Genomic DNA, 14,576 nt, shown 5'->3' with positions numbered 1-14,576 from the left:
GAGGGAAGGAACACACAGCAGCCAACCACGTCCGACACTCTGGTCTGTGGTGCTAAGTCAAGCGTTCCCTGGACTACACTTCTCTCTGTTTTTCAACACAACAGTGCCTCTATTGTATGATCAGATTAGATTAGCCATTATTACAGGGAACAATAGTGCTAGATTATAAACACTATATTTTATACTGATTTACATAAATAATGTAAAAATATATTGTTGCATTCACTGTGATTTCTATTCTAGTTCAGCTAACAATACGTACTGTTGTTTTTCCCACCTGCTACCACTTAGAAGGAAAAGCTCAAAAGATGTTAGAAGACCAACTTGGTACCTGACTGTTAAGGCTCAGCATTTGGACAACATAAAATTCTATGCTAGGAAAGTGGATACAAAAGAAATCTGGATTTTATTACATAGGTCCAATCAAGTCTGACACAGTTAGACAAAAGCTCTCTAGAACTCTAGAAAGCTCTAGAGTTCTACATGGGTAACTAGAGCAATAAAATGGTGATAAAAAATGTAACCATCTTTTGGAATTTATTGTAACAGACATTTGGTCTGAATATAATCAGATAATAATTGATTGGTAATAGAAATATCCGTTGAGAATCTGCTATGTGCAAGACTCTTCTTAGCCCCTATAATAAATTCCACTGAGCCTTATAAAATACATAATTTTTCTGTTAAAATATACCAATGATAACTTCCCCAAATTAAGCTTCAAAAATCTACCAGTCCAGGTTTCACTACAAACATTTACAAAAAAACTAAGTCAGTCAGCTAGATACGTAGATATGTACATATCTGACACTTATGGCACAGGCTACATAGGAAAGAATACATCATGCCATAAAGCAGCAAATTTTATTGCACAGTGAACACAGGAGAGGCTGCATGGTAGAGTGCAAGGGCAAGGGAAGCCAGAAACATGGATTCCAAGCATATCACTCTCTAGTACGAACTTCAGTACGTTGCTTAACATCTTCATGAAATAATCTGCTTATGTAACATGAGGTTCAATATATAAGGTTTCTTAAAGGGAAAGAAAGTTCACCTCTAGAGCCCTGTGATTCTAAAGTTATTGCCCAGTAGCATAAATCGAGTTCACACCTCATTTACACGATAGTGCTACAGAAGCCTCTAGCATTCCCCTTTCTGGTTTTGTCATGTGCCATGTACAATGCTTAGGTTACCAGATGTATGGTTCCTCAGGTCAAGTAGTGCTGAATTTAAGATTTCAGAAAAAACAGCTGGGTGGCTGAGGCACTTTTTCTTTTGTTTTTAAAAAACAAGTTCTATTCTATCATCTTTCATTAACTGAAATCCTAGATATAAAAATCTTTTAAATAAAGGTAATTTTAAAACATACAGAGTTTATAATTAACTACATTAGTAATTTTGACTATTCTATTAAAAATTTCAGAAAAAGTCTTATAGTAGTATATTAGCCATCTTTTGGATAAGACTTTTTCTGGATAAGTCTGTAAGAAATAATAAAAATCAGAAACAATTATGCAGGAAAAATAATTTTAATTACTTACTTCCTTCTAACGGGTTTCTGTAATTCACATTAGTATTGCCTGGCAATTTAGGAACAAACCTATAGACATGAGTTTTACTAATCCAGCTCCAACCACCATATCCTGTTACTCTGTATTCCTCTCCTTTTTGTTTCCAAACCTGATGCAAATAAAAACAATCTGATTAGGCAAGAATAACAATGCTTATAAAGCGCATGTGATTTTATACATTTTACCAAACAAAATGAATGAAAGGTAAGCTCATTAAATTTACCAATCAATTTTACTTTTACTAAGAATCAATGATTTATTAAAAAAACTTATTTTTCCTTCCTGGTATTAAAAAATATAACACAATTTTATAGTTTTATGACAATTTCAACAAATTGATCTAATAACCCACGTATATTCTACTATGATAAACCTATGCTCATAAAATTGCCAGAAAGATCACTTCATTCCAACTATATTAAAAGACTGTGTCAAAGGCAAAACAAATTGTTAAGTACTCAAAGCTGCAGAATAAAGGTCTCAGAAATGGCTAACACTATTTTAATAGACTGTAAGTAAAATTACCTGATGTTTAACTGGAAATGTATATTTTACCCATGTAGCCTGCTGCATCGTTTCTTCCTCTTCTTGTTTCTTTTCCTTTTTTTTGACTTTCTCTTTTTCTTCTCTTTCAATTGCTGTCATCCTGTGTAACCTAAGAATATAAGAATTGAAAGACAGGATTACGTATCACTTTGAAAAACAGCAACAATATAAAAATAAAGTTCCTTAAATGAGGGAGACAAAAACAAAGAATAGTTAGATATAATCCCTACCCCAGACAACCCTAACTCAGAATAGGAAAAATCAAACAATATAGAAAGGCAAAAACAAAACTTGCTATGCTCCCCAACAGAAATACTCATAACTTATTCCTGAAATATTCATTCATACACCAACATTATATTTACATAAACGGTATTATATTACAAACAAAATTACCAGGCTTTTAATCAATAAATAATTGCACTAGGATATCTCTCCATCCCAGAAGATACAGATCTTTTGAAGAATTAAGTAATATACTACTACTGCATGGATATACTATAATTTATTAAACCAGTTTCCTATTAAAAGGAATACTGTATTTCCTCCCCCCACCCAAGTAAGATCAACAAATCCATAAACTATTATCAACCAATATATCTGATTCTATCTAGCACTGGGGATCTTAAAGCCTTCACATGATCCACTAACAGAGGATTCAGGCTTCCTTCAAGCAGAGAAAGAGGCCCGCATGTCTCCTGTTTTGGGCAAGGGGAAGAGCTGCGAAGGAAGAACCACACGGATTAGGCATCATCATTAAGCACAGGATGTAAGCCACGCTCTTTTTTTCAGGCTGGAAAACTGATATTCACTGCACCCAGCAGGAAGGGGATGGGGCAGGCCTGTGGCGAAGCTCTACGTTAAGGTGGTATACACAATTCGTTCATGAACGGCACTGTTTCCTATAAACAGGGACATTACCGAGACATAGAGAGAGGAGCCCCTGTGTCTGACAGCGCTAATGGTAGAAGAACTGATTTTTATCACACTCTACCCAGTTGTAGCCAATTTCACACGCACAGCTATGGGGAAAAGAATAAAGCGAACTTTCGTCAACTTGGGGGAGAGGGAGGTGCTAATAAGCTGTGAGAGGGGATTTACTTTTTTTTAATCTTCTCTCCACCAAAAACTCCCTATCTATCTCCACTTTCAAGAAGCTTTGTGACCCTGTGACTATAGGACCCCAGAATCTAGCCTCCCCACAGGCTGACGAACCCCATGCTAATTAACTGCATGTAAGGACTACAGCAAACATTCTTCCACCTCTCACAGCTGATGAGCGGGGAGGAGAGGGAGCGGATTCTCACCAGGGACTAACTCGCTCACTCAAATACCGTCAGCTTGCCACCACTCTCGGAACCAGGAGCGGGGCCGGCTCTGTGGGCAGAGTGTGGTGGGTAACCTGGCAGCCTCAGGCCACCCGAGGAAGGAGGGCCTGAGGACCATGCAGTGTCTCTCCACGGAGTTGCTGTGGGCTCAGCTTTAAACACCTCTGGAAGGCCAGGTCCGGCACAGTAACTGGTCCATCTTCACTGACAGGGCCAGGGATGGCGCACTGTGTGGGGAGAGCAGTGCAGTGACACTCTGGGGGCTCACGGCTGGGCTGGACAGTAAGATTGTGCTCTTGGTGTTTACGTGGGAAACAGGTCCAGTTTCATCACCAAAGGCTTAACTCTGCTGGGGAGGCCAGGCTCGTGAGGTGGCACTGTCGCTGATCTGTGATGTTAGTTAAGCCAGAGTAAGCTCTATTGTTCTCACTGCCACCAAAAGAATCCTTATGAGAAAGGGGAGCAACAAAGGAGTTCCGAAGGAGCTCCATTCCTCTTGGCTGGGCAGAAAACTAGGCTACTGCTGCCAGCCTGGAGGCCCCAAGAAGGAAGCTCCCTCAGGCCACGACTGCGCAACCCCCGGCCACAGGTGTTCCTTCCGCACCTCTGCAGATCAACTGCCAGCCGGAGCAGGAGTACGGACTGAGCTTCAAGTCCACTCCCGCTCTACACATGGCACCCGGGGCTCTGCTGTGTGTGTTTGCTATCACAAACAAAGCTACCATAAGCAATGCTTTCTGTCTTTCTTGGTCAAGCTAGGGTGTATCGCCCAATGTTCCACAGTGCTGGGATGGCTAAGTCCAAAGGTTCTTGCACCTAAAATGCTGACAGTGCCAATAACTCTTCAGAACTGTACACTTTGCACTGCCATGGATTATAAAGACACCCTGCTTTTCCGCATGTTCACTCAAATTTGTACTAAACTTCTAAATTATTAGCCCAATTGAGAGAGAAGAAATACTATCCCATTGCTTTGATTTACATTTCTTTAACTATGAGAGAAGTAACTATTTTTTAATGTCCACTGGCCTTTCGTATTTATTTTTCTGCAAAATGCCTGTTCAAATTCTTTTTCTTGTCTGTACTGGACTATTATTAGTCCTTTTCATTTATAAAAAGTCTTTGTCAGTTAAGGAAATTTTCCATTTGTGGTGCAAATATTTTTCCTCAGTCTGTCATCTGTCTTTTGAGTTTGATTACATTATTATTTCTCCACTCAGAATTTTAAATACATACATATATCCACTTTTTTCCTCTATGGCATCTGGGTTTTATATCTGTTTAAAAGAAAGTATCACAACAAAGACATAAATTAATTCATGATTTCTTATGGAAACTTTGGTTTTATTTTTTTAAGTTTTTGTTTGTTAAATCATCATTTATCTGAAGGTTTTTGCTGAGGCAGAGATCTAGTTGATATTTTCCAAACATGCCCCCCTGTCCCCTTTCCTTCCCTGGCATGAGACACTATGACAGCTAGATTGGCACATGTGTTCAGGTCTATTTCTGAATTCTCCATTTGGTTCTATTGCTCTACCTACTTCCTCTGCAGTACAGATTATTTTGATTATTGAAGCTTCAAAATATGTTTTAATACCAATCTCCTCTTTTTGCAATACCTACTTCCCTTTTCCTGCACATTAAATTTTCTAGATAAAATATTAGTATCATTTTGGTCAAGCTTCCCGGCTCACGGAGGAAAAATTCTATTAACAATTCAAATAAATATTAAGTTTGACAGATTAAATATAATTAACATAATATATAACATCTTTAGAAAATGTAATATACACATCTAAGTATATAGCTTTTATTTACTCAAAGTATGCTCTTAAATCTTCAGTAAAAAAAAAATTTTTTTTAGTAAAATTTTAATGATTTCTTTACAGATCCTAAATATTTGTTAAATTTATTCCTAGTAGAGGTGGGGTTTTTTTGTTATTGAGATCTTTTCTTTCATTATAATTTTTTAAAATATGTAAAATGTAATAAGATTAAGAAACAGAACTTTATCAATAACAAAAATACTGGAAGCTAGTGTGTCCAACCCCCAAGTACTCATTATCCTGACTTTTCTTTATGGTTTTACCACCCATATATGTATGCCAATTAGTATAGTTTGACTTCTGAAAACTCAGGAACTAGAATAAAACCAGCTATGTGAGCAAAAGCGTAATATTGTCATTATTAAAAGAAGGTTACTGGAAATAAATGAACTTGTCTCTGGGTCACCATTTACAAGTTTAACAGAGACTTTTCTGGTGAAATCCAAGGGCAAGGTCACAGGCAAGGCCTGGAACACACTGGGCTTACCACACCCAGAGGACGTGGCAGACTGGGTGTACACAGGTGCTGCAGAGATAGGACCTGGAGTAGACTGCTCTGCATTTCCTGTTTCTGGGCCTTCTGAGGAGTCTGGGGTATAATCTGTGACAATTCTCAGTTTTCCCCCTTCTTGGGTACACTATCATTTGTCTACCTGCATTATTGCTTCCACTCAGTTTTACTGGTGCTGTATTCTCTCCTGTTCCCCTTGTCCCTGTGGGTTTATGCTTAAAAAAACAAAAAACAAACAAAAAAAAAAAACACCTTTGTTATGGTTTTGGTGGAGTTCAACAGGGAGCAAACTTAAATGTGTTTATTTAACTTGTTATTTTTAACTTAGAATTCCCCTATATTTTCCACATGGTCGCTGTCTGTGCACATAAACCTATTGTTCAGTATGGCGGCTACCTTACTTCATTTTCACAGTTTGATAGTTTTTTAAAAGTCAGTTTTCTCAGGTTTTCTAAATATATATCAACTGCATACTAATTGTGCCTATATCTGCCAATATATATTTTATGACTCTTCACAAAGTGCCTTGGCTAATACTTTTAAGAAATGTTAAGATAGCAGCGATACCTGGCATCTTTGTTTTGTACCACCTGAGTGTTGATGAGAATGCTTGAAGAGTTTCACCAAAAAGTATGGTGGTTTGGTTTGAAATATAGCTTTACCAAAAAAAAATAAAAATAAATAAAGCTATTCCTATTTACTAAGTATTTTTTAAAGATTAATAATAAACATTTATCTTATTAATTAATAAATACTTTCTTGGCATCTAATGAGATAAGAGATTTTTTTCTATCTTTGATGTCTTAAAATAGCATGATATTAATAATCTTCCAGAATGGACAAGTCTCCTATGCCTCGGGGAAGCAAATTTAGCTCTGGTTTATTATTCTTTGAATTTAATTCTAAATATATTCCTATTGTTTTGTTTAAGATTTCCTGAATGCACATCGATTTGCTATTAATTATTTATCAATGGTCAATAAAGGAGTCAGGGCTATAATTTTCTATTTATCTATTTTTCTATTTCTACTTATCAAACTTTATAACAGTTTTATACTAACAGAAATAATAATTTGTAAGATTTCCTTCTTTTTCTATTTTGTGGGAGAGTTTAAATAAAATCATCTGTTTCCTGAAATGTGAGTAACTTCCTCATGAAGTCACCTGGTCCTGCCCATCTCCAGTGATAGCCTTTACACTACACCAGAAACCCCTTTCCTGCCTGAAAAATGTGGCCTATGGCCTCCTACTCAGTCCAATGACTGAGATCAATGAGGCTCCTCCTTCCCCAACTCTTTACCAAAAAGTAGGAGCCCAGTGGGTCCCTTTCTCTGTGGATGTAGGAAGCCTGAATATACACTAGTGGACTCAGTGAAGGTGTAAATCCCTAGTACCAGTGAGAAAATCACAAATATTGGTGGGTATGTCCCCTTTTCTGTCCTTGATATTGGTTATTTGTGCTTTCTCCTATTTTCCCCCTTACCTGATAATCTCATCGGAGGTTTGTAAATTATAATACTATGTAAGAGATGTTTGTTTTCTATTTCATCAAATATATAATATTTGATATTCTTTATTATTTCCTTTCTTTGGGTTGACCACATGAGATTTATGTCTAGCTAATTAATTTTTAGTTTTTCTTTTCTAATGTAAGTGTGGAAGGCTATCCATTTCCCCTGGGTATTCTTTAGTAACATCCTCAAAATTTCAATATATGTAGTATTTTCATGAATCTCAAATTCAAAATGTTTTCTAGTTTTCATTATGATTTTTCTTTGACCATCTGCTATTTATTTAGAAATATATTTCTTAAGTTTCAAGCATATAGCCCTTCGCTGCTTTAAACTTTTACCACCGATATCCATATCCTTAAGCAATATTGTAACATCACATTAGCATACGTGTTTTTAAATTTTACATGAATGGACTCCCTCCATGTATTTTTAAGGAAGTAACTGTTTTCACACTGTGCTATGCTTCTGAGATTCCATCTCACTGGCACTTGTTGCTCTGGTTTGCTTTTCACTGCTGTCTAGTAGTCCATCCCAGAACCACTCCACAGTTTAAACATGCCTGGTTGTGAGCATTGTAGGTCTTGTTAACACATTTTCACCACTACGAAATATAAAAATCATCATGATACAATTTTATAACTCTAAGTAACCTGTTTGGTTACTAGTCATGACAAACAGGAAGAAAAAATAACTTGATTAAAAACTTTTTTTTCTTCACCCAAGAACATTTTTTCATTGCTTTTAGAGAGAGAGGGAGGGAGGGATGGATGGAGAGAGATGTGAGAAACATCAAATGGTTGCCTTCCGTACTCACCCCAACAAAGGATCAAACCCGCAACCCAGGTATGTGTCCCAACCAGGAATCGAACCTGCAACCTTCTGGTGTTTGGGGTGATGCTACAAACGAGCCACACTCGCTAGGGCTAGATCGACTTTTAAAAAAATTGAATTCCATCTTCATTACAATGTTTAATATTAAGAAACAAATTTATAAAAGGTATGATGGGCTAGTCATTTTAAGTATGTTTGAATATTGAGAAATTTATTTAGCAATTTTTGGATTAGCTTTACTTCTCAAAGTATTGATCTGTCATCAGAGATGTGACTGCCTGGTCCAGAAGTTTCAGGATGATCACTGAATAGGAAAATACTGGGACAGAACAGTTTGGTGCCAGTCTGGGGTTAAGTGCAAGAAGGAACAACAAAAATACAGAGGGTTTGCTATTTTTTTAAGTCAAGTGAAAAATATTTTTTTATGACTTTCCATTGCATTTTTTCCATTACCATTTAGTGCCCTTTCCTCCCCTTCCCCCCAGAAATACAGAGTATTGCCTCAAAATGGCCTCTGACTCTCTCCTTTACCCTGATAAAAGAGAGCCGTTAGAATAAAGGTATGCCACCCATTTAGCTCTCCTCTCCAGGGGTGCAGTCTGTAACACCTTAGGTTAACCCCAAGTTTGTTATCCTAGGCAGAATTAAGTCCATTCCATTTATGGAAGCCTCTACTGATGGCAGTAATTATATTCAAAATAGGAGGAAGGAAACAAAGGGAAAAAAATTTCCATAAGATTTATATAGGGAAACACCAAGTAAAACAGAGCAATCCTTAGCAGATGAAAAATGTTTAGTAGGTATAAATTAACTTTTCTTTAAAAATATTTCATTACAAAATAGAACAGAGACGTTGAAAGCAACACAAAGCTATATTCGTAATTTACAAATGGCAGTTATACCTTTGGAGCAGGCCCTGTAGGTAGAATGATTCCTACTTTTCACACTGCATAATAATTTACATTTTTACCATAAGTTTTTGAATTAGTTTTGTAGTAATAGCTTCTTAAAAATTAACTGAAGTTTAAAAAACCAAATCCCTAGGTCTACAAAGTAAATTCAAGGCACAAAATTTATCTTTTTTTTTTTTTTAACCATCTGCTGACGTTTTACAGCTCTTGAACTACTTAGGAGCTACATGATTTTTGGCTAGACACTCAACTCTACAAAAATCAGATGCCTAGCATAGTACCCAACACATGCTAGAATAAATATTAAAAACATATGAGTGCTCTATTTAATAAAAATGCTTTTTACTGTAGAAAATATTTTCATATACTTGATCAACTTTGATCTTCACTACAGTCCTGTATCATAAATTAGAATTAATGTTCACTCATGTTTACATCTTAAACAGGAGGAAAATGAGGTCAAGAAAAATGAAGTCTTTAATATGGCTTTTTAAATGCATTAACTTTCATTCTCAACAGACAATCTCCCGAAAAGGAGTCTAACACACCGTTCACATGCCTCAGAACTCACTCACCTGGTATGCCCCAAAGATTCCCGCCAGATCGGTAGCATCACAACTGGTTTAACTGCACACTCCAAAATAGCTAAGGCCAGTGCAAATTCTCTGGGTTTGCTACACATCTGAACTGCCTTGATCCAATTTGCTCTATATTTTAGAAGGGAAAAAAAAAATTTCACTTTCTTGATCCTAACTTACAAGCACAAGAGTTGCAATTTATGATGTCTCCATCTTACAGGGTATATGTTTCTAGGCTAAGTGGGTATAAATATACAGCTACTGGAATCTTCTACCTCACAGAACCACAAATTTTGACCATCAGAAGGAATCCCAAAGGCTGATTAGTCTTCCAACTTCTTAAACCTTCTACGGTGTCCTATTACTTTGTTTGGTCTTCACTGGATTCCAGGAATAAAGAGTCCTCTCTCCAGAAATCTCCCAAATGTTAGTGTTTGTTCAATAACTCAGAAGTACACTCTCATCCCTAATGTTCTCCGTGTTTTGCTGACCATACTGACTTCATTCAATTCATCGGTAACAACCACTTAAAGTACTACCTGCAATGATCATTTTGTAAACATTTACTACATTGAAAGCAATAAATGAACCTTAGTTTCCTTTACCTGTGTGAAGCCCAATTGGGATGAAGAAAAGATGAAGGGATATTGTTTTCTAGTTGGGTAATAGTCAGTCTCAGAGTAGATATTGTGAGAACTTTGGACCCGTGGACAGAACCATTCCATTTGAACTCTCCTGCTGGAGTCAGACAGAATTTATGTGCAAGGTGCCTTCTCTTATCATGATCTTCTCTGTGCTGGTGCTTATTCAAAGCAAATGAATTGGTGGAGTATTGATTGTGGTAGACACGATACTTCCCTTCTTGACCCAACTTAAAATAATTGTTGATATTTCCTTTCATGACTACTTCCTTTTTGGTGCTCAACCGTGAAATTTCCCCTTGAGAGTTAACTACCAGCACCTGACCAAGAAAATAGAAAGACTCCATTGTTTACATCAAATATGCAAATCTGATCATTATCTTTCAATAATTTGTAATTTATCATCTCAAATCAGTTAAGTTACATCTCATGACAACTTTGAAATTTAAAATCTAAAGCTAATTGTTTATAATTAAATAACCAAGGTATGCCTGCAAAAAGAAAGGAAACTAACCTCTATTAAGTGCCTATTATATATCAGACATTAAGTACTTTCACGTAACTCAAATACACACACAAAACCACATGGGTAAATAACTCACCAATCATAATTTCAAGCCTACAATATACAGGGTAGGGAAAAATGAGGGCATTACATGTACTATTACCCCAAAAATATATTCCTAAAAATATCTTTTCTTCTGCTCCTTTTATCAATGTCAGCTCTAGCATAAGAGCCCAAGGATAAGCTAAAATAGTGTTTCCAAAGAGTTGAACCTAATCCTTTAGTGGACTATAAAATCAATAGTGGGACTTACCTAGCTTTTTTTTATGAATTATCATACAATAGAGAAGAAAATAAAATAGTGCTTTTCATATAGTAAGGTAAAATATGTGGGGGACCACTCCTTGTATTTTCGGGAATTGTAGCCCAAGCCGTGAGCCAGGCAGCCTCCCCAGAAAGCCTCTAAGTCTCAGCGGAAGACCACAAGGCTTTGCGGCAGACAGGACCGAAGGCCACTCAGAGGGTTCCCATGGGAATTGGATTTAAAGGATGCTTATTATGCTTTAGAGCTTGCTCCACTTTTCTTATAGTTAACTATAAACAATCTGTAGCAAAGAATGTGTGAAATCTTGCACCAAATGCCAGTGTGGCATCAAGATGTTTAATAGACCCTGACACAGACTGGTCACTGTGCTCTCTATATCGATATCTGTAATCTATAATTGTCAAATGTAATCCAGGCGCCTAAAAGCTAATTGATGATTTATGAATTTTGACCTTGTATCTCCCATGCATACCTTTCTCAATAAAAGGCATGGGGCACAGAGAACTTGCGCTTTCTCCACTAGAGGAGACAGCCACCTCCTTTCCCCCCCAGACAAAATACAGTATCCTGGATAAATCTGTTCTGCCGTGGTCCTGAAACCTCTGCCGGACAGAGCAGTTTCCAACCAAGCCAGGGCGTTGGAGGCAGCTTAGCCTCAAAAATACTATTCCAGGAAACTGGGTGTACTGGGCTGCTATGAAAAATGACTTACTGAGGGTCAGAGTAAAAAAGTTTGAAAGCCACTGCTTTAACGCAATTCCTACGAGGTTAAGAAAAAGAACAATATTATGTTCTCACTTATCTACTCTGCAAATAATTCTCGACTGGGAGACAAAAGCTGTGGACATTATTCTGTCAGTATGGCTACGTGGTGGGGGAGAAATACTGAGCTCTAGCTTTATTTTTTGTTCATAATCACGGCTGGGATGCTGTGCTGTTCTGTGCACTGCACTCCACCGCGAAGGGTAAAGTGCTACCCTTTACCTGCAGGCTCACCTAAAATGACTGTAGATGATGGATCTGAGCCCTAAATCATCTACAGCTCTTCAACGAAGCCCACAAACAGCCTACCCATTACCACATGAGGGGGGAAAAGCCTCTTATCGCTTCAGAACTGCATACAGTAAGACAAAATATAAAGTAAGAAAGCATACCACCCATTTACAGCATTTCTAGGCATAGATGAAATTCGGGCACGCAACTATATGTACTCGTTAGCCAATACATTCTTGGAAGTGACGAAAATATAGTTTAAAAGAAGGTCAATAAACTTCCCACCCCTATTTCTAAGATAGGTTAAGAAACATCTATTTTACACTTCAGAAACTTGTTTTGAACAGAAAGAACACACCTCTTTACCCTCCTTAAATAATTTATTTGCTTCATGGGCTGCGGCTGCCACCTGTTGGCTCTTCAGCTGACTAAGTTTGCTGTCCGGATTCCGTAATCTGGTGATAATTCGAGTTGAACCAGATGCTCCTCGTCCACCTCCAGGAGACTCACTTATTTCCTCATTAGATTTTTCTGATTTAAAATCACCTGTTATCAAATGAAAAGCCAAAAGTAAGTGGTAATAGTAAGTAAATTATATATAATACTACTTTATCCAATGCTCATATCTGGTGCACATCTAAAATCCAGAAATAAACAGAAAAAGTCCTTCAAGTGCCAAAGCAAATGCATTAATTCTTACAGGTTTTACTTAAAAGAAAGTTATGTCAGAACTTGACTATGGATCATTTATTATTTTACAGAAAATTCAAAAATGCTAGGTTATCTGTTTCAAAGCTCATCTACTAGAAAGCAAGAAGGGCTGCTACAAATTTACAAGTAACAAACACAGTAACTCAAAATGCACACTAATAAAAGTGTTGCCTTATATAGTAAATGAGAATTTCCATATAAAAAATAAAGGATACAATTAATTTTAGAAAGACTTTTATTGACATTCTGTTTAAATATGTAATGGTTGAAAGCTTATAAATATAAATGCCAAGTGAATTTTCTCCAAAATTTTTCAGATAATTCTCTGTATATGTAAATAATTATACATGTGAAAATCAACTAAATTAGTTTTTTTAATAAAGACCTCTCATATTTTCATAGTAATTTAATTTTTAAAAGTGACAGATTTAACTGCCAAGGAGTAATTTCTGCTTTCCCAAAAATCTCACTTTGGCTGAAAATTTCTATACATTCTGAAATAATTGCATCACTATCTCATTTCCACTTGTCAGAAAGGTGAACAGATCTCGTTTTTCTTGTTTAAAAATGTAAACCTTTATATAATTAAGACAACGTGGCACTGACAAATGAACCACCAAACAGAAAACTTTCTATACAGTACTTTATAATAGAAAGATGGCATTTTAAGTAGAGAAAAAAACTGGACTGGGAAAACTGGTCACCCATTATAAAAAATATAAAACTTCAAACAATTCAGTAAGCATTTGTTAATTTTATGTATTCAACACCCCTTCTTCCCTTTGGGGATATGCTTTTCCCCCACTACAATCATATGATTTTGCAAGGACTGCAAATAAGTATCTTGCACTTTGGGGTGTGCAACATCACTCAGTTTAGCCAGACAGACCACATCACGGGTTGGCCTCAGGGACTGTCCCAGAACTGGTTACGTGGTCCAAACCAGTCAGCATCCTATTCCAATTCTGAAAATCTGGAGATGGAGGAATGATCTTGCTTTAGAGAATTTGAAGACAGAGAAGGCTATCAGTGAGCATAAAAGGCATAAATTAAAGGTGGGTTACTTCTACCCCACAATGTGGAGAAAAACTCCAGTAATCAGAGGCAGTAATAGGCTCATGGGTGGGGGGTGTTGAACATGAGAGGAAGACCAGGGATGATCTCATTTGGGTTATTACTGAGTCCAATAATGCACCTGACATTGTATTACTTCTGAACTTCCCAATTGTATGAGGCAATCAAATTACCTTTTTTGTTTTAAGCAAGTCTGGTAAATTTCTGGCACTTATAATAAAAAATCCAGCAGAGTATTTTAAGGCACTGACTAAATCAAGCTGTGGTAGGGGTACTTTTGCCACTCCAGGCTACAAAACTAGTAACCTGCAATGTTTGGTAGCAAAGCAGTTGGTTGCACCATCAACGACTTTCTCTTGGGTCCGAGAACATGAGTCTACCCATCCTGAAAGTCTATACCAAGATGTTGAACTATGGTGGCTGCATCTTAGGACCATCTATAAAGTCCTGCAATAAAGATGTTTAAAACATCGTCTGGTGTAGGCTGGACTTCCTAAAAAGCAGAAACGGAAAGGCACAGAGCTTTTAAAAAGAGGCCCTTGAATTTAGAGTCAACAATCCAATACTGACAGTGCCAATCCTTTGTCACTTGCTAAATTTAGTGCAAATAAGGGAAAAAAGGCAGAAAACTCACCCCTAGGGGTGAGACCTGGAAGGAAACCGGGCCGAGAGTGGAGGTCCTTATCTAATACCCCTTTCTCAAAGGCCATA

The 14,576-nt window shown here is 37.0% G+C and overlaps 1 protein-coding gene across 3 annotated transcripts in view; it reads right to left on the bottom strand.

Annotated features, from left to right (window-relative positions):
- BPTF (bromodomain PHD finger transcription factor) overlaps window positions 1-14,576 on the bottom strand; it is a 115,784-nt gene that overhangs the window by 51,288 nt on the left and 49,920 nt on the right. For all 3 annotated transcript variants that reach the window (XM_090257253.1, XM_090257254.1, XM_090257255.1), the window contains exons 7-11: window positions 12,439-12,626; window positions 10,222-10,577; window positions 9,614-9,745; window positions 2,097-2,226; window positions 1,542-1,680 (exon numbers count right to left, since the gene is read on the bottom strand). In XM_090257253.1, coding sequence (XP_090113379.1) covers window positions 1,542-1,680; window positions 2,097-2,226; window positions 9,614-9,745; window positions 10,222-10,577; window positions 12,439-12,626 — 945 coding nt within the window. The remainder of the gene's footprint in view (window positions 1-1,541; window positions 1,681-2,096; window positions 2,227-9,613; window positions 9,746-10,221; window positions 10,578-12,438; window positions 12,627-14,576) is intronic.

Source organism: Furipterus horrens, unplaced genomic scaffold, assembly GCF_987537825.1.
Source record: "Furipterus horrens unplaced genomic scaffold, mFurHor1.1.pri manual_scaffold_11, whole genome shotgun sequence".
Classification (NCBI taxonomy): Eukaryota; Metazoa; Chordata; class Mammalia; order Chiroptera; family Furipteridae; genus Furipterus; species Furipterus horrens.
The sequence above is the reverse complement of the archived record's forward strand: the minus strand, read 5'-3'. Positions and strand labels throughout refer to the sequence as shown.